This window comes from Eubalaena glacialis, chromosome 1 (assembly GCF_028564815.1).
Source record: "Eubalaena glacialis isolate mEubGla1 chromosome 1, mEubGla1.1.hap2.+ XY, whole genome shotgun sequence".
In the NCBI taxonomy this organism is placed as follows: Eukaryota; Metazoa; Chordata; class Mammalia; order Artiodactyla; family Balaenidae; genus Eubalaena; species Eubalaena glacialis.
The window spans coordinates 127,073,912-127,095,571 of record NC_083716.1 but is presented as its reverse complement, the minus strand read 5'-3'; the positions used below and the strand labels follow the sequence as shown (position 1 = coordinate 127,095,571).

Sequence of the window (21,660 nt, the reverse complement as noted above, 5' to 3'; positions counted from 1 at the left end):
AACTCATACACAATTTCGTTAACTTGCTTTGCTCATTTAATGATTGATGATTTAAAATTATTTGCCTTGGAGGGTTTTGCATTTTGAAACGTTTTTAAAATTAAAAAACTTTTAAAAAATACACATACCAGAGTATTTTATAAATACAGAAAACACAAACACTCGTTTATACACCAACGAGCTTAAGAAACAGATCACCAGTACTTTCCAAGTCCCCCTTGTGCCCTCCCTGATCAAGACTCCCTCCCTCACGCACTCCAACCCTCAAGAAACTACTAATCATTCTTTCGTTTTTCTTCATAGCTGTCTCACATATGTACGTAGCTTAGTTTTGTCTGGTTTTAATTCTTCGTATAAATGGATTGTTTCTGGTTATGCTCGTCAGTGACGTGTTTTTCATTCAGCATTGTTTCTGAGATGCATAGATGTTAATACTGATACATGCTATAGTCTATTCATTTTCACTGCTGTATTAAAATGCCCCCCCCCCCATTTTTTGGCTATTAAAGTAATGTTCCTGTCACATTATTTCATATGTTTGTGGTGCACATGTAGAGGAATTTCTTCAGGCTATCTATCTAAAAATAGACAATGCCAAATTATTATTTTTCAAATACTGAAGTCATATTCCAAATTATTTTACCAAGTATTTGAACAGATTTACATTCTTATATAGAGTAATAAGAGTTCCTACTGTTGAACATCCTTGTTAACACTATTCCAAATGCTGTTTTCCTTAACTTACAGAAAAACAAATTTCCAAGAATACAAAATATTTGTACACCCTTTGCCTACATTGATTTGCTAACCTTTTACCTCATCTCTTTTATTACATGTATCTCTCCTCCTGTGTAGGTGCATACAATAGACACACATACATTTTTTTTCTGAATAATCTGAGATCAAGTTCCATATACGATGTCCCTCTATCTCCAAATATCTGTATTTCCTAAAATTAAGAATGTAATTAAACTAAATTAACACTGATTAAATACTTTTAATCTAAGCTAGTATCCTTAGGACAACTTTGTCAATTGACTGAACAATGTCTTTTATAACCTTTTCCCACCACCATACGGGATCCAGTTAAGGGTCATGCGTTGGCTTTAGTCATCACACCTCTTTGATCTCAATGCATCTGGAAGTTTTCCAGTCTGTCTTTTGTGACACTGACATTTTGAGTATAGTCATCCTCCCTTTTTTGGTGAACTAAATTCCATACTTTATTCCTAGTCCCTTAGTTTTAAGAAACTGAGCTATAATTTACATACCATAAAATTCACCACTTTAAAATGTACATTTCAGTGGTTTTTAGCATATTTGCAAGGTTATGCAACAATCACCACTATCTAAGTCCAGAACATTTTCATTACCCCAAAAAGAAACCCAGTGGCCAAAAGCAGTCACTACCCCCAATCCCCCAGCAACTACTAAACTAACTTTCCTTCACCATGGACTTGCCTATTCTGGATAATCCATGTAAATGGAACCATGTAATATGTGGCCTTCTGCTTCTGGCTTCTTTCATTTAGCATAATGCTTTCAAGGTTCATCCGTGTTACAACATATATCAGAACTCCATTCATTTTTATGGCTGAGTAATATTCCATTGTATGGATATACAACATTTTGCTTATCTATTCATCAGTTAATAGACATTTGGATTAGTTTCACTTTGGGGCTATTATGAATAATAAGGCTCTCAATATTTGTATGCAAAGTTTCCTTAGTTTTTATCTAATGTCCCTTTCCTATTCCAGGATCCCATCCAGGATATCACATTATATTTAGTAGTAATGTTTGTAGGCTCCCCTTGGATGTGACAGTTTCTCAGACTTTCTTGTTTTTACTGGCCTTAGACAGCTTTGAGGAATTCTAGTCTGGTATTTTGTAAAAAGTCCCCAGTTATGACTTATTTGCTGTTTTTCTGATAATTAAACTGTGGTTATATGTTTTGGGGAGGAAGACCAAAGAGGTAGAGTGCCATTTTCATCATATCATATCAAGCTGTGACTTACTATCCCTGTCGTCACCCTTGCTCACCTGGCTACGATGGCGTTTGTCAGGTGTCTGCACTGTACAGCCACTCGTTTCCCCTCCGCTGCACACTGCACTACAGAGGGAAGTCACGGTGCACAGCCCACACTTGTGGAGTGCAGAGGTGTGCTCCACTTCCTTGATGGCAGAGTAGACTTAGAGTTCTTCTGCACGGGAGATTGGTCTCTCCTCTCCAATTTATTCCATGATTTCTTTATATCGCTAGAGACTCAAGGATATTTATATTTTGATTATAATCCAATACTATTTTATTATTGCTCAAATTGTTCCAGTGTTGGCCATTGGGTAATCTTTCAGTTGGTTCCTATGTTCCTTTAATCTTCTCCCACAGTTGTATTTTTTTTTTAGCTCTTTTTAGAACAGAGTGTTTCTCATTTGGGGTTTCTCTAATGTTTCCTCATTATTAGATGCAGATTATGCACTCTTGGACCAAACAGTACATAAGTGATGTTGGACCCTTCAGATTATCACATCTCAATGCAGACAATCTGCCCCTTATTGGTGATATTCATTTTGATCATTCAGTCAAGGTATTGTCCCATTTCTCCAGTGCATACTTATTATTTATTCCCTTGCAGTTCAGAAGTATAATCTGTAAAGAGCCACTTTAAAACCATGCAAGTATGACACTCTTCACCCAAATTTCCACCTAGACTTAATATCTATTGATGATTCTTACTTGAACCAGTTACTATAAATATGGCTGTAAAATGAAGTTTCCAACTCCAACGTATCCTCTATATCATTCATCTTTGTGCTGAAATGCCCTCCCTTCTCTCCCATTTCTTTATTTATCTACATATTATCAATGTGGACCCATGGGTTATGATTTCTATCCAATGGTTTATAATTCATTACTGTCCTTATCTGGCACTCAAATTGTCCAGATTTGGCCAGTAAGAGCCCCTTCAACCTAGCTACTTAGGAAATGCCCCCATCTTTTTAAAAAACACTTCCTTATTTTCTGGCAACACATGATCTTCCATACATCTTACACCTTCCCTGCCCCAATCCTGAAATCAGCCATTTCTCTGAAGAAAGCATGGTTCCTTTTCATAAGGAATGTTCTAGAAATCAAAATATATGTGCTCACTGCTACCAGGATGTCACTGCTTCTAGATCCCTACAGAAGCGAGCTAGGAAATGTATGCTTATATATATACATATGTACATACCCACATACCTATCCGTATTTTAGAAACCTATGAGTCCACACCAATACCTCCAATTCCAATCACTGCCACTGGGTCTCCTTTGCCTTCCTCAATTCCATGTTTGCATCTCACTTCCACAATGAGAATTCTGGCTCCCAACAATACCGAATTACTCATTTGCTCAAACAATAATCCATCTACAAGTTTCAGAACTGCTTACCCATATCACTATAAAAAACAAACCTATAAAGTACGAGTTTAAGATTTGTTTCCTGTGGTCTCCCGCCACCCACCACACCTGAGGGTATACAGTCAAACATACCTTTAGTCCATAAATTACCTGAATTATATTTTTCCTCCCACTCCATCCCCCTTTCAGTGTAGATGTTATTCGTTTGAAATACAGCTAGTTTATCTCAGCTTGCTTTCAGTCTCAGGTTATTTCCCCTTTCTATTCTTCTTAAGTTTTGAATGTAGACCATTACATTTTTCCAGAGTCAAATGTATACAGAAAGCACACTCTTTTCTAAGTGTCACCTCCCCTCCCATATTCCTTACACTCTATCTTTCCCTCCCCCTCCCAACCATTCTGGGTAACTAATTTCAGTGTTTTCTGGTTTATCCTTACTGAGTTTGTTTTTGTAAACATAAATAGATATATGTTTTCTTAATTGGCCCCCCCCCCCGTTTTTTTAAACACAAAATGAAGCTATACTCTTTTATACTTTATTTTTATAGTCTTTTATACTTTTCTTTACTATACTCCTTTATACTCTTATACTTTACTTTTATACTTCTCTCTTAAAAACATATCCTAGAAACTGGTTTCTATCAGTTAATAAAGGTTTTTCTCATTTTTTTTTTCTTTTAAACCGCTACATAGTACTCAGTTATGTAGATGAACCACAGTTTATTCCACAAAGCTCCTAAGTTTGGGCATGTAGATAGTTTCCAGTATTTTGTAATTACAAGTAATGCAGCAATGAATAACTTAATGCATCTGTTTTTTTGTTCTGTTGAAAGTATTAGGGTAAATTCCTAGAAATGGGATTGCTTCTAGGTGAAAGGGTAAATGCATATGTAAATTTTGTTAAATACTGCCAAATTCCCCTCCACAGGGGCTTGTACCATCTAGCCTCCTACCAGTACTGTATGAGAGGGCCTGGTGCCTCATGGCCTCACTGAGTATTTATCAAGCTTTTGAATTTTTGCCAATCTGATTGTGAGAAATGGTTATCTCAGTACAGTTTTAATTTGCATTTCTCTTATTATGAATGAAGTTGAACATCTTTTGATAGGTTTAAGGGCAATTATCCTTTTCATGGTGAGTTCTCTACTCATATCTCCTGACCATTTTTCTGTAGTATTTTGGCCCTTTATCTGCAATACATATTCTCCCAGTTTACAAATATTTCTCTCAGTTTATCATTTGTCTTTTGAATTTACTTTTCTTTTTGTCATGCAAGAGTTTTTGTTTTTAAACAAAGTCTATCAATCATATTTTTAACTGCATCTGGGTTTTGACTCCTTTCTCTATATTCAGGTTATGGAGGAATTCACCCATGTTTTCTTCTAGTGCTCCTACAGCTTCGTCTTCAGTCCATTCTTGTTTATGGTATATGAGAGAGATCTAATTTATCTTTTTCCAAAAGGTTATTCTGTTACCTCAAGACCATTTATTAAAAAGGCCATCTATACCCCAGTGATTGAGATGCCATCTTCATCATATACTAGATTTCCACATGTAGTTATGGACTTTCCATTCTGTTTCACTGAGCTGTCTATTTATGCGCCAGTATCACATTATCTAAATAGTGAGGCTTTGTACTGTGCTTTAAAATCTGGTTGGGTTAGTTGCCGCCCTTTCCCTCCCTTCCCCCATAGCTCTTTCTTTTCAACCTGTCCTTAGCTATTCCTGCATGTGCTTTTTAAACAACAATTCACCCACTTAAAGTGTACAATTCAATGGTTTTAGGTATATTTACAGAGTTGTACAACCAAAAACCACAATCAATTTTATAACATTGCCATCACCCCAAAAAGAAATCCATTAACATCTACTCTCCAAACCCCTGAGTCCTAACTTGCATTTTTATTTCTCCATATGAACTTTAGTACCAACTTGTCTGGCTCCATAATAAAGCCTTTTAGTGTTTTTATTGGGATTGCACTAAATTTATAAATTGATTTAGGTAGAACTGACCTTAATGATATTGAGACTTCCTAAACAGGAACAAAGGGTATCTTTCTATTTGTTCAACTGTGTTTTTCAGGAGCGTTTTGTTTTCTTTATTCAGATTTCAAAGATTTCTTGTTAAAGTTTATTCCCAAGTATTTTAATGGCTTTTTTTCTTCTTATAGTGAAAAGATAATGACATTTACATCTTCAGAATGGCTATTATTTGTGTACATGAGTGCTACTAGTTGTATATTAACTTTATATCCTGCTACCTTGCTGAATCCTTTTGCTTGAATTAGTTTTAACAATGATTCTTTAGATTTTTTTCCAGTATACTGCCACATAATCTGCCAAGTTTTTTTCTTTTTAGCTCCTATGCCTCTGCTTTATAATGATACAATTTTCTACTTAGACTTGTTAATCCAGTCAATTATACTGTATAAATAGAGTTCCAAATAATCATCCTTGCATTCAATCAACATGTGTTATTTTCTTAAAGTGGTAATAGAGTCTGTTCACTTAGCATTTTTTTTTATTTGTAATTATCTTGTCTTTTTTTTCTCCCCTCATTCCCTCACCTCACCCACCCCTATAATTCTAAGCTTTGTGAGGTCAAGGAACTTCTACATTGTTTACCATTATATGCCCAGTGCCTCCCCCAGTACTTCATACGTGACAGATACCATAAATTATTTGTTGAATAATTACATAAATTGGTCTTGAATACTGAAAATCTAATTTCATCACTTCAACGCTTAAGAATTCTTCAGTGACTCCTCCAAGACATGAGATAAAATAAATCCAGAATCCTTGTTTTAGCTTTAAACAAATAAACAAAAAAGTAAGTCATCTGGTTACTCCAGGTTATTTTCCTAACTAGTAGTTCACTGTTTCCTCTGCCCTCTCCCTGCAAGGAGGGGACATTTCAATCATCATAAACGACTTGCAGTTATTCACAAGTGTCATATTCGTTCACCTCTTTCCTCATAACCAGCAATAGTAAGTGCAGGAGTCACACTCACTTAGCATTTTTGCATTCAATTTCTTATTACTGGTCTGTAACTTTTTTTTTATATGCTGTCTCCATCAGGTTTAGGTACATTGTTATAGTTACTTCATAAAAAGACTGGAAATTTTCCTTCAATTACTATGCATTGAAACAATTTGTGCAGCATTGGAACTACATGGTCTCTCAGCATTTAGCTGTATTCCCCTGTGAAACCATCTAGGCCTGGTGCTTTTTTACAGGGTTATTCCTTGGTAACTGTCTCTATTTCTTCTTTGGAAACTGATCTGTTTATACATACTTTCTGTCTTTACTGGGGTCAGTTTTGGTACACTGCATTTTCCTAAGAATTCATCCATTTCATCTCAGTTTTCAAATTTTCAGTATGTTTAAAAAAATACTTCCTCTGAATCAATAGTTATTTGCCCTTTTCATCATTTCTTGTTTTGCATATGCATGCTCTTCCCTTTCTTTTGTGATTAAGGTAGCTAACAGCTTATCTACTTTTTTTTTTAAATCAGATTTATTAATTTGATCTGTTTTTCTGTTCTCTACCTCACTGTTATCTGCTTTTTATCTTTATGACTGCCTTTCCTTAATTTTCTTCTGGTTTTACTTTGTTGTTCTTTTTCTAGGTTTTTGAGTTAGGAATTTATTAATCCAATAATTTTCATTCTTTTGCTTTTTTTAGTAATTTTTAAAATAAATTTATTTTATTATTTGTATATTTATTTTTGGCTACATTGGGTCTTCGTTGCTGCGCGTGGGCTTTCTCTAGTTGCGGTGTACAGGCTTCTCATTGCGGTGGCTTCTCTTGTTGCGGAGCACGGGCTCTAGGCGCACGGGCTTCAGTAGTTGTGGCTCGTGGGCTCTAGAGCGCAGGCTCAGTAGTTGTGGCACATGGGCATGCTCCGCAGCATGTGGGATCTTCCTGGACCAGAGATTGAACCCTTGTCCCCTGCATTGGCAGGCGGATTCTTAACCACTGCGCCACCTCTTTCGCTTTTTCTTGATGTAGGTATTTAGGGCTATGGATTTTCCTTTGATCTCTTCTTAAATATATCCTATAGGTTCTGATATGCAGTATTTTTATCATCATTATTTTTCAGGAATTCTATAGTTCCTCTTTGTATTTCCCCTTTCACCTAAGTGCTGTTTAAATTTCCAGCTGGAAGGCCTAGGGTTTTTAATTTTTAATTACTAGTTTTATTGCAGAGATCAGAGTATTGGTCTTATTGCCAGTATGAAACCCACTGATGTTTTCTTTGTGCCCTAATATACTATCAGTTTTTTGGTTTTTTTTTTTTTAATATAATTTTTTTTTTTTTTTTTTTTTGGCTGCATTGGGTCTTCATTGCTGTGCACGGGCTTTCTCTAGTAGCTGGGGCTACTCTTCATTATGGTGCATAGGCTTCTCACTGAGGTGGCTTCTCTTGTTGCGGAGCATGGGCTCTAGGTGCACGGGCTTCAGTAGTTGTGGCACACGGGCTCAGTAGTTGTGGCTAGCGGGCTCTAGAGCTCAGGCTCAGTAGTTGTGGTACACGGGCTTAGTTGCTCTGTGGCATGTGGTATCTTCCTGGACCAGGGCTTGAACCCATGTCCGCTGTATTGGCAGGTGGATTCTTAACCACTGCGCCACCAGGGAAGTCCCTACTATCAGTTTTTGTGAATGTTCCATGTGTGCTTGAAAAGAAAGTACAGTTTCTATTATCAAGGTATAGTGTTTGAGATACATCTAAAAGATCAACCTTATTATCTTGTTTAGATATTTTCTTAGTTTTGTTTACCTGTCTTGTATTGAGTGTGTTAAAAGTCCTCTGTTATTAGTGTGTTTTGATCTTTTTCTTTTTGCATCTCCCATGGTTTCTGTTTTATACAAATGGTTACCGTGTTTTCTAGTACATAAACATTAACAACTGTATATCCTCATTGTGAAATATCACTTTTAGACTATAGAGCATCCTTGTGTATCTCATTTAATGCTTTTCTGCTTTAATTCTATTTTGTTTGGCATCAGGATTAAAACTCCTGCTTTCTTAATGTTTTCATTTACCTGGTAAATCTCTGTCCATTGTTTACTTTGTAGCCTTTCTGAATCACAGAATGCCTTGTTTACAGCAGAGAGTTGGGTTTTATATGACTATCTTATACTGTAATTACTCTGCATGTGATATGATTTTTATTATGTGTGTTACTCTATTTGGTGTGTGTTCTTTGCTTTTGAATAATTTTTCTGTTGTACTTAGGAAGGTTTATATTTTTATTCTAGTAGATATCCTTGCATTAATAACCTTTTATGCTGCCCTTAATTCCCTTATATCTTTAACTATTTTATGAACTGGTCTGATAATTTTAAATGGTATCCTTTGCTTACCACTTATATCTATGTAACAGTCAATGATTTCATTCTACTTTCCTCCTTCTCTCTTTTTCCATCCCAACTTTTTTAGCTGCATTCTCTCTACTTTGCCCTAATATACAGTTTTTACATATTCTTCTTCTACCCATGTCCCCATCTAGTTTTAGTCTTAGCTCTAACATTAAATAAATGAAATGCTCACCCATAAGCCCTTTGCCAAAGTTTCCCTAGTCATCTCGTGGTTGGGTAAGTTCATCCTCCTATACTATACTGTTCAATAAGGCAGCCACTAGCCAAATGCAGCCATTTAGAAATCCAGTTCCTGTGTTATACGAGCCACATTTCAAGTGCTCATTAAAGCCACATATGGCCAGGGGCTACCATTTTGGACAGAATAGCTATAACCATTCTGAACACTGCAGGAAGTTCTACTGGACAGGGGCAGCTGTAGTGGACTCCTCAGGAAGGGCACATGTATACAGTTATATGGGCAAGAACTCAGAGAAAACATTTCTTATAGCCTTGACTGCCTGGACATCTTGGTGGAATGTAGAATCCTTAGTGTGTATTTTTTGCTTATATTTCTTGAAAACTCTGCTCCACACTGCTCTGATGTTGAGAAATCTGACAACTCTCTCATTCTCTTTCCCTTGTAAATTATTTTCATGTTTTTGCCTGCAGGGTCTGAGTTTTTTGTTTTTGTTTTTTAAATATTTAAGGTCTAGTAGTATTACAGTGATATAATTTGGAGTTCACTACTCCTAGTCAATTTTCCCCTGCACCCAGTGAGCCCTTTCAATGTGTAAATTTGGGTTTTCTTTCATTACCAGAAAGTTTTCTTAAATTGCAGTTTTAAGTATTAGTTCTGTTCTAGTGCTTTGATTTTTCTGCTTCAAGGACTCTGATAAAATGAGTATTATTCCTACTTTTCCTATCCTTCATTTTTACTGTTTTCTCCCCAGTCCCTTTACTCCTTTATCTCATTTTCTTTCTCTTGGCTCTTTTGCTGCTTTTCCTCAATGCCTTTTATTAAATTTAAATATGAACCTATCCTTCTGTGGGTGCCATGTAATTTAGTCTTTGGTTTTGATATGGTTGTCTTTTTCTTCTACTTCTACCCTGAGTTAAATCAACAGTAGTTTCATTTCTTTGTGGGGTTTTGGATTCATTTGCGCTCTTGTTTTTAGTATTTCTAATTAAACATGATTTTTCATATCCCCCATGCTTGTTTGAGAATATTTGATTCAGTTTGGACTGTTATGTTACAATTTTCTTCTGCTTTGTGGTCAGTTTTCTGGGAAATGTTTTTATTAGCTGAAATGATCCAATCTGTGCTTTCCGTTTTTTATAGTAGTTTTATATAGATGTGGTCTGCTCTTTACTATTATTGGTCATGTCACAGTTCGAAAGTGCCCTCTTCTGCATAATTTCTTTAATGGATGGTGGGAGATGAGGGAGGTTGATATGTCTTATTTCTCTTTCATTCCTACAGAATCCTTAATTTTCCCCTTGTTTCCTTCTTTCCCACCAATGCTTTATCTCTAAGGGGTATATCATTCCTACTTATCTACCTGGTTCTTCCTAAGGCAGAGTCTCTCTGAGTGTCCACTTCTGGTCCTGCTTACTGTCAAGCCACTTCCCTGTAGCCAGTGCTGTTAACTCTCAAGCCCTACCTGTGTTGAGTATTTTGGCACTTAGTGTTAGAAGCAATCTTTCTGGAGTGACTGTGCTGCATTCAAGCCTTCTGTATCCCTCAGCATTTCTTCTTAAGACTCCCTGTCCATACTCTCTACACCCACAGGCTTACAACAGTGGGAACTCCACTGGAATCTGGCTTATTTCTCTACTTACTTAGTTAATTCAAAGATCACGGTAATCTCTAACTGTAGTAATGCTGACAGCATGGATTTCTGTACTCTTCTTAATTTCATGGGGTTTTTTGGAAGTTGGGTGGGTGGAAGGGTATGTGGGACAACTTGGTATCAGGTGGCTGCCAATATTCTCCAGAACTCCAAATTTTTTTTTTAATAATTGCAAAGTAGTTACTAAATGATTATATCATAATTTATTAAACAAAGCCTTATTTTTGGAAATGTTGGTTGTATCTACTTTTTCACTACGAAACTTTCTGAACATCATTCTTGAACACTGATCTTTATGTATTTCTCATTATTCCTTTAATACATTTTTTTGGCAGTAGAACTACTAGGTCAAAAGACATGATCATTCTTAAGGCTTTTGACATATGCTGTGAGATGGTCCAATGGTAAACATTCTATGTAAAATATGCATGTCTTATTCTTTGGACTACCTGTAACCAGTTCTAAAATCTTAAATGTGAATATTCAATATGTAAAAGGTTCATTACCTTTCAATGCTTTGCTTCTCAAGTATGTCCAAAGCTTTCATATCTACCATAGTTTTTAAAATACTAGAAACAACAATTAGCAGTATACCCAAACGTCAGTTACCTTTTCTGCTTCCCGTGTATCATCAAAGAGTCTCCTTTGCCTTCTAGCGGGAATTGGCTTAGCTGTTTCCCAGGCTTCTACCCACATATTGCTTGGAATCTTCATTCGGGCGCTCAGTTCTCCTTTCAGAACCATGTTGCCCTTTTCATCAATCACTTCCTCTTCAATATAATCCCGGGGTGAGTACCACCTCACAAAATCTTCCAGAAAACAACCTGGATTAGCTGCCTAAAACAGACAAAAAATTCAGCAGGATCAAATAAAAATCAAGTTACTGATAAACCTGTTTTCAAAAATCATACTTTCAAAAAAAGTATAGAGATTAATCTCTATAAAAAGACTAATCTTGGGCTTCCCTGGTGGCGCAGTGGTTGAGAGTCTGCCTGCCAATGCAGGGGACGTGGGTTCGAGCCCTGGTCCGGGAAGATGCCACATGCCGTGGAGCAACTAAGCCCATGAGCCACAACTACTGAGCCTGCGCTCTAGAGCCTGTGAGTCACAGCGACTGAAGCCCAAGTGCCCTAGAGCCCGTGCTCTGCAACAAGAGAGGCCACGGCAGTGAGAGGCCTGTGCACTGCAAAGGAGAGTGGCCCCCGCTTGCTGCAACTGGAGAGAGCCTGCGCACAGCAACGAAGACCCAATGCAGCCAAAAATAAATAAATAAATTTATTTAAAAAAAAAAGACTAATCTTTACAAAATCTAGTATGTGACTTGAGTTACAGTGTCACCTTTAAATCAGGTCAGATGTTAAAGCACCAAAAGTACTTTATTTTTGCTGTCCCCATTTTATAGAAAAAGAAAACATTTTCACTTGATGAATTTGGAAATAAAAATTTGACGTAAAGTGAAAATAAATCTCAGACTATAAGTTATATAAGTTAATTTAAAATTATAGTATAATAACTACTGAATGCTTAGAAAAGTATCAATAAGCTCAAGTCAAGTAAATTAAATAATACACAACATGATCAGAATAATAACCCAATGATGGAAAAGTTCTGCTCTTTTTTTCCTCGATAAGTCAATACTGATACTGCAATAAATATCAGCTAACCTCAAAAATGTTCTATTCAGCCATCAAATTCTAATGCTTTATATAACAAGTTACCATTACATAAACTGCTTTTGTGCCATTAAGGAATTGGAATTAAAATCTGCTTTTGTGCCATTAAGGAATTGGAATTAAAATCATTGTTTTTCAGGCTTCTGAAACCAAACTAATTAAAGTTTTATTTAGTGAATAATTCTATAGAATTAACAATGATGCATGTCAAAATCCTTTACATACTTCTACATTCAAGCCTGAAAAAAAAGGGAGAGGCTTTACAGTGTTAGTGGTAAGGCATGGAGGTCTTTTTGCAAGTGCCCAGTAATATATTAGTAGAGTATTAAGGATGGGCATATATATCATCCCCTTAATATTCAAAGGATATGTGTACACACATTAAACACATACCTTTTTGGTTATAATTCTCTACCACAACATATTCATCCTGCTATGAGTACTATATTTACTTGCCTGAAACAGTAAGTGATGTAAGCATTACTAAAAAGTGTTAAGCATATGGTCATTTTCTTTCTTTTTAAATTAAATTAACCTCACACCAAAATGAAAACCAACATGATGAGAATGGTTAGTCTTAAATTTGAAGAGCAAAACTGCCAACTTCTCATTATTGAGCTTACTGGCTGCCAGTATAATCATCCCCACCAATTTAGGAAATCCCCAAAGGGGTGAGAAATCAGAGGAGGGCTCTTAACTGAGAGCCAACAGCATAAACCTCTAAGGGCTATGGCATCACAGCAACAAGAAACTGCTGTGAACTGCAGTGGCTCAAGATCACTGCACGATTCAGGATTCATGAACTAAGACTGGATATGAACCAGGCAACGCCACACCCCCATGAAAACATCTCAGGGAACTAAAGAGACAGGCCTTGAGTGAAGAGAACGAACCTGAAAAAGAAAACAACACTGAACTCTTGTACTACAGAATGTGTTAAAGAAAGACATTTCACACCAGAATTCTTCCTTCTGGTTGTCCTTATTATACCAGACAGAACATAGCGCTACTAGGAGAGGCTCAAGACTCTCTTCAGCTATGGCTTATCTTCTTTCTACTCTTACAGGTATATACTCCAAGGGCATGCTCGAGAACAGGCCCTGTCCTTCTGGAATTGTGCAGTGTAGGTGCCTCAAGTACCTATCAGCATTTATGCAAAGCTCTGGGGACTCTCCCATGGCCTCTAATACCAAGTCATCCCTATACAGAAAGGGAAAGGCAACCGTACCTATTTTAGAGCGACTACGTATTTCCTTAAATATATTATCTGATTCCCACATAGTGGCAGATGTGTAAGTTGGTTATTTGACATATAATCTATTTTCTGGTTAAAACAATGTTATTGAAGAGATTTTTACATTACCCAGGTTAGTCCAAAAGAGTCTAACGAACCACAGTTTTGCTGAAGCACCGTGTTAAAGGAATTATATAGCACCTTACCATGAGGGGCAAAGGTTTCTATGGGAAAAAGCTTTTACAGCTCCAATTTGGGATTTCCTCCTGTACATGCTTCTACAAGGACACTGTAGCAGAATAGGGACAGATGACTATGAAGGCAGCTAAAGGTCAGGTAAAAAAAATAGCTGCTATGGAGGCTAGTACTTCCTACTGTGCACACACACCCTAAGCCAATTCCCTTCTCTAACTTTTTGATTTAACACATACCCTGAGAGCCAATTGGCTTCTCTTTATCCACTGTACCAACTATCTGTTTTAAAACACATCTCTTTTTCTTGCCTCACAGCAGAATAGAACTCAAAGATTTTCTGTATCTTTCTAATCTCTACTGAAAACATGCAGCTCTTGAGAGGTTTACTGAAGATTTCTTCTTTTAGGAAAGATGGGGGAAACAAGCAGGGAATAAAAAGACTCCCTTTTATTGTCACTCTCTGCTAGCAGGGAAGATGAAAGTGGCATAGGTTTTCACGGGGTGTTTATGTTGAAATATCAAACTCGGGCTGGCCTACCTAGCACAAAAACAGGACTGAGTAGGAGCTGTGGAATGAAGAAATGGAGGCCATCACAGGTAGCAGTAGGTGAAGGAAGAAAGTCTGGGCATGGGAGACAGTTCACAGTATCAATAATAGGAAAAGGAAGCCCTGTGGCCCACTGAGCTACCCTTTTTTTTTTTTTTTTTTAATGTACATGGATTTGCCTCTGCTTTCAAAAATAAATAATCCAAAAAGACTTTCTTCATCCCTTGGTTTTTAAATTAATAAGCTAAGTGTCACCATTCTCTGAATCCTTTGTGTTCTAGATACAGGCCTGTATCTAAGCCTAAAATATTCTTCTCCAGGTAGCAAATGCCTATTCATCCTAAACTGTGACTCTTATGAAGAATTTTCCATGACCTCCACTCAGTACAGTCAGTCACCTTTTTGACCTTGCTCTCCTAAGAGAACTCATCACATAGTAATTATTTACATATCTCCTCCCACAACCTCAATAGACTGTAACTGAGGATAAACACTGTACTTCTTAATTACCTAATCACAGTGCGTGTCACAAAGTAGGCAATCAAAGGTTTGCTGAATGAATCAGCCTATGTTAAATCCTAAGGATTTCTAAAAACCTTGCATTAAATTGACTGAACATACCTAAAGGAAGAAAACATCCCAATCTACATATAGCAATGATTCAGTTCTCAACTTCCAACCATTATTCAAAGATTATTCTTTTCAGACTTCCCTGGTGGTGCAGTGGTTAAGAATCCGCCTGCCAATGCAGGGGACACGGGTCTGAGCCCTGGTCTGGGAAGATCCCACATGCCGCAGAGCAACTAAGCCTGTGCACCACAACTACTGAGCCTGCACTCTAGAGCCCGTGCACCACAACTACTGAAGCCCACGCACCTAGAACCCGTGCTCCGCAACAAGAGAAGCCACCGCAATGAGAAGCCCATGCACCGCATCAAAGAGTAGCCCCCGCTCACCGCAACCAGAGGAAGCCCACGCGTAGCAACGAAGACCCAATGCAGCCAAAAATAAATAAAATAAAATAAATTTATTTTAAAAAAATAGAATCATTTTAAAAAAAAAGATTGTTTTCTTTTTTAAACTCAAGAAGCAAGTTTGGCTATGACCTTTAGGGGATGGAGGTAGGGTGTTGTTAACTACGAATAAAATCTAAACATTTAATAAAAAAAAGACATGCAGGCCTTCACACCACTTTACAGAGTGACTTTCACAGCTTCATCCCAGAATAGCTCAAAATAGACTCTGATAACGTGACCCACCTTAAAAGACTCCATATCTGAGAGCAGACAGGCGCTCTGCATGCGTGCTCGGAGGTGAGCCCCTTCTGCCGATGTACCCAATTTAGCTAGAACCTCCGACTGCTCTTCTAGCAGATCTTCTGTCATAGGTGCTGGTTCCTGCGAAGCACAGAAGGACAAAGCTCGTGAATAGCTTTTTTTAGAGAAAGCAGAACTATAAAAATAGAACAAAGACAACAATTATTTCAGCTATAGCAGTCACAAGATATGTATTTAAAAGAATTCAGAGAAATTTGCCAGTTTTTTGGAACCTACGTGAAAAAGTTAACAAGAAGAATAAATATGACTGTCAGCGCACCGCCCCCCACCACCTGCCCGCCAGCCAACAGATAAGATTATCATGTTTCCTTGACCATAGCTAAGAGAGGAACTGGATGCACTGAACATTTTCCTGCCTATTAATGATAAAGAAATGAAGTCCTAAGATATTTTTATGAATGCCACTACTAGTTGCAACAAGGTTTTTATTATACCTAGTAAGAGAAGAAAATTGAAAAGAATTGAACCCCAAATAACTACATTTTATGTTGGAGGAGTAGCTTTGAGTTTATGTTCCAAACACATTCAAACTACCAATTCCCATAAGAAGTTGTTTTTTACTTTGGGGAATCAGAGACATTATATATTTTAATGGTAACCTCAAATAAAACAGCAGCTAAGGCAAATCTAAAGGAAAATACAACTGTAGAATCATTAAGAGAGAGACAGAAAACATTTCAAAACTGTTCAGAGGGGCTTAGGAAAGTTCTCTGAGAATTGATTCCATTAGATTTTATATTTGAAATATGAAGAACTCAACAACCAGAGACTAACCAAACAAATCTTGCCTGCTTTGTTGTTAAAGCCAGAAAAACATGAACTCCTTTATTCCTAAATAGGATAAGACCTAGCAGAAGTAACTGTCTTGTCAATAAATAGATTCCTTCTAGATTTCAGGAGCTTACTATAAAGCGAGTTTTCTTAGCCTCAGTACTACTGACAGTTTAGACTGGATAATTCTGTCGTGGTGCCTGCTCTATGCATTGCAGGATGTTTAGCAGCATATCCCTGGCCTCTGCCTACTGTAGTGGTACCACTATTGCCTGTAGTACCACTCCACCTCATGACAATCAAAAATGTTTCCAGACCTTGCCAAATACCCCTGGAGGCAAAACGCACTCTCCAGTTGAGAACCACTTCCACAGAGATAAATTTTTACAGATATCTGTCAGAAATAAAGTAGAAGCATGGCAAAGGTATGGCATTCAAAACACAGCAACAAACAAGAGAAAGTAACTTTTTTCTTATATCATTCTCATTTTTGAAACAAACCTACAAGGGCACTTACAAACAGTGCTGGAGAGAATATACATCTTCCCAGACAACAATCTGAAATCAATACATGGCAAGCATTTATGTTGATGCCCTCTGACCCAAGAATTCCACTTCTAGAAATATCACTGTAGTATTATTTATAACAGTGTGAAAATTGGAAAGAATCTGAATGTACAATAACAGAGAAATGGTTTGATATAGGAAAAAATGGGAAGGAACTACTTTAACAGTGATTATCTCTGGATTATGGAATTACGAGCTTTTGTTTTGCTTTCTCTACAATGAACATGCATCACTTTCAAAGTCTCACACTGATACTTGGGGTTGAATAATAATTGGTAAGACAGTATGACAGACTGGTTAAGAGTTTGGGCTCTAGAAACAACATGCCTGTGTTTGAATCCCAGCTGTATAACCTTGGGCAATTACTCCAGCTTTATGTGACTCACTGTTGTGAAGAATAGATCCTGGCACAAGCTCAATAAACACTTGCAATTAGCGACAAAATACTTAGGTTGTATTTTAAGTTTTTTACTCTACTTTCCCTATGATATCAAAATTCCTCAGATTCAAAAATAACATGAATCTCCAATGAAGCAGTATACTCAGAGGCAGAGGCCCTCATTATTTCCATTAAAAAGGAACTCCTTTTCATTGTCCTTTAGCCTCCTGAGGGAAGGGAGGAGATACTGAAAGGATACTGACCACCCCTCCCACCTGGGAACTGTGGCCAACTGTAAGTGAACAACATGATCAAGAGGAATACAAGCAGCAAAGAGCATGAGGGCCACACATTCTTACATGTACCATTTCTGAACATGCCCAAAGCTTTCTCATACACATGATCTCATCGCTGATCACTGAGAAGTGATCAGGGCATTTTACATGTGGTGAAACTGAATGCAGAGATAGCATCTTGCCCAACATCATCGAAGTGGCAAACTCTCAAGTGGCAAACTGAAGGGAGAATCTAGGACATCCATCTAACGCTGGCTTTGAGAACTATTAGTTTGGATCTAATCCACTACCTAAGAACTCCTGCTTTAACAGATTCTCTACAAATTTCTCTTCTAGCCCTGGCTCTAAAATGCTGAGTAAAATTCCTAAGCCTTTCCTAGCCATAAATTTTAGATTGACCTAAGTCTACATGAAAGGAATAAGGGAGTGTATTTAAATTCTTAGAAGTGGGACCTATATAAAGTCTTATTATTTACTTTTTTTTTTTTTTTTGGTGAAGTGGCAATGGATTAACAGCACATTTTAAGCTAATTTCTAAAGTTTGAAATTTTAATGGTTTCAACTGGGATCACTTTGAATTCCAAACATTTTCTATAAGTACATATACAATGGTTATAATTCAAATAAGATTAACTTTAAAGTAAGAAAGTAAAACAGATTAAAAATTTGCCCCGATTTACCTAAAGGTAAGACAAAAATTAATTTCTAAATACATAAGATGCATGTTGGGAGAAAAATAAGTTTAAATTATTCCAGATTTGGATTACAAATTTGAATGTGGAAACTAAAGCATCTGAAATAAATGAGGAAGACATAGCATTTTGAAGAAAAATAAAGCTTGAGCTTCCAGAACAACTTCCTCTGACGCTTCATTAACCCAATCAAACCAACATATATGCAACAAGTTCATTAAAAATAGGGAGTACGGTTAATTAAAAGTTGGAAAAAGCACATAAAAAATTAAACTTCACTGAACACTTACATGCCAAATATCTTTAAATATGATACGTAATTTAACCCTGAACAACCCAGAGTAATACAAACAATTATTGGCTTTTAAAGTATTTAATATTTGTTTATTAAATAAATAAATAAATAGGTAGGGTTTTCAAACTGAAGATACATTAGAACAAGACAGAAATACTTTCATTTTTTTCTTGTCAATCAGTGATCATATGACAAATTTTTAAAGTTTTTTTTGAAGTATAATCAACATACAATAATTTAAAGGGTACATTTGTTAAGTACATACCCATGAAGCAGTCACTACAATCAAGATTAAAAGCTTCCTTATGCCCATTTTTGGAAAGTCTATCAAAAAGTGGATAAATGAACTGTGCTATATCCATGCTGAGGATCACTACTAAGCAATAAAAATGAATGGACTACTGATACGCACAACAACATATATGAATCTCAAAATAATTATGCTAAAAGAATTCACACACACACACACACAAAAACCATACTGTAATTACATAAAATTTATATAAAATTCTAGAAAATGCAAACATTCTTTTTAAGAGAGAAAAACAAGGCTCAGAAAGGAAACATAGCCTCTACTAGCAATACTAGTTAAAAATAAGGGTGGTGCCAGGCTACAAATCCAGCTCTGCTAGACTCCTACATCCCAGTCTATGCCACAAGACCTCAATACCAACTGCATGCGCTCCAACAAAATTTGAAAAAATATACACTTGGTTTCTAGCATTAGAATAGTCTGTCCTAGTACTAACAGTTAGTGATGAAGTATCTAAAATATAATTACTTTTAAAATAATATAAAGAAGCAAAAAGATAAGGCCTGTCAAACAAACAAACAAAACTAATGTCATAAATGACAGCCACCTGGCAAAGAAACAATATAAGCATGGAAAAAAAAAGTTAACAGAATCCATGTTTAAAATTATCAAGCAATCATCCCAACATCCCACTGCACAATTATGACAACTGATCAACCCATCTCAAAATATGAAAACTGGTTAAAAAACCTTTTAAGTCAATCCTTGCAGCCTGAGAAGCGATACTAGCCTCTTAGGTCTTATATAAGAAAAAGTCCTCAAAAGAATAATAGCCTAGAGTCTGTCATACAGAGTGAAGTAAGCCAGAAATACCGTATATTAACGCATATATGTGGAATCTAGAAAAACAGTACAGATGAACCTATTCGTAGGGCAGGAATAGAGACGGAGATGTAGAGAACAGACATGTGGACATGGTGCAGGGGGCGGGGGGGAAGGGGAGGGTGGGACAAAATTGGGATATTAAGTTTGACATAAATACACCACCATGTGTAAAACAGATAGCTAGTGGGAACCTGGTGTATAGCACAGGGAGCTCAGCTTGGTGCTCTGTGATGGCCTAGATGGGTGGGATGGGTGGGGGGGTGGGAGGGAGGTCCAAGAGGTAGGGGATATAGGTATACATATAGCTGATTCACTTCATTGTACAGCAGAAACTAACACAACATTGTAAAGCAATTTTACTCCAATTTAAAAAAAAAAAAAAGAATAGCCAAAATTTGAGTACTTATTTTGGACTAGACATGGTATCATTCACTTATCATATTTAAAACTCACTATTTCATTTAAAACTCACAATTATCTTATGATTACCTCAATATGCAGGACAAACATTTGATAAAATACAATACCTGATCATGATAAAAACTCTCAGAAACTAGGGATAGGAGAAAATTTCCTTCATATGATAAATGAAACCTACACCAGATACACTCAAAGATTATCACATGCTTTCCTTCTGAGACTGGGAACAAGAGGAGGATGTCCACTGTTCAACACTGTACCTGAGATCCTAGCCAGTACAATAAGAAATGAAAAAGAATTAAAAAGTGTACAGGCCAGAAAATCATAATTCAAATTGTCTATTAACAGATAACATGACTGTGTGTATAGAAACCTCCAAATATACTAGAAACAATAAGTGAATGTAATAAGATTGTTAGATTCAAGGTCAATATACAATAATAAACTATTTCTACATATCAGGGAAAATGTTTTTAAATGAAATTTTAAAATACCATTTACAATATTTGAAAAATTACAAATAGTATACTTTGACATAAATCTAATAAAAGATATGCAAAACCTCTACATTAAAAACTAAAAAACACTGATGAGGGAAAGTAAAAAGAACATTCAATAAAATGCAAGACATTTCATGGTCACAAGACTCAATATTGTTAAGATATCAATTCTCTCCAATGCAATGCAATGCTAATTCCAAATCTAATTTGATACAATATGAATTAAAATCCCAGCAGGATTATTTTATGTGTGGAAACTGACAAACGTTTCTCAAATTTACATAAAAAGGAAAAGAAGAGTCAAGATAATCTTGAAGAACAAAGTTAGAAGATTTAAAGTACAAAATAGAAAGATTTTTATAAAACTATAGTAATAAGGACAGTACATTACTGGCACAAGGATAAACAAAGAGACTAACAGAATAACAGGAGACAAAAGCAGTATCCACATAAGAAAAATATTGGTAGATCAGACCTTATTAAAATTAAAAATGCCTATTCAACAAAAGGCATCATTAAGAAAGTGAATAAGCAAGCCACCAACTAGTAGAAACTATTTGTTATAGGTAGACAGACAGACAGACAGATACAGATATATACACCTCAGAACTCATATCCAGAATATATGAAGAATTCCTACAAAGCAATAGGGAAAAAGATGACTAACTTTGAAAAAATAGGTAAAGGTCTTGAACAGGTACTTGACCAAGAAAATATCCAAATGGGCAATAAATATATGAAAATGTGTTCAGTGTCATTATTCATCAGGGAAATGTAAAAACATGAGATACTACTACATACCCCTCAGAAAGGCAAAAATTAAAATGATTGAAATTATCAAGTGTGCAGAGAAGAGTTAACATAGCAGGCCTTAGACTATTATCCTCAGAAAGGCCTGTTTGCAAAGTTGGCCCTCGGCTGGCTTCTGGGAACCTGGATTCTGGCAGAGTCCCACCATACTCAGAACTGATAAAAATGGTTCACTATGCGTAAACTCT

General features: G+C 36.4%; 1 protein-coding gene across 2 annotated transcripts in view; it reads right to left on the bottom strand.

The window, feature by feature from the left end:
* Positions 1 to 21,660, bottom strand: part of RAB3GAP1 (RAB3 GTPase activating protein catalytic subunit 1) — a 113,049-nt gene that overhangs the window by 9,649 nt on the left and 81,740 nt on the right. For both annotated transcript variants that reach the window (XM_061183512.1, XM_061183502.1), the window contains 2 exons: positions 15,527 to 15,664; positions 11,228 to 11,455 (listed from right to left, as the gene is read on the bottom strand). In XM_061183512.1, coding sequence (XP_061039495.1) covers positions 11,228 to 11,455; positions 15,527 to 15,664 — 366 coding nt within the window. The remainder of the gene's footprint in view (positions 1 to 11,227; positions 11,456 to 15,526; positions 15,665 to 21,660) is intronic.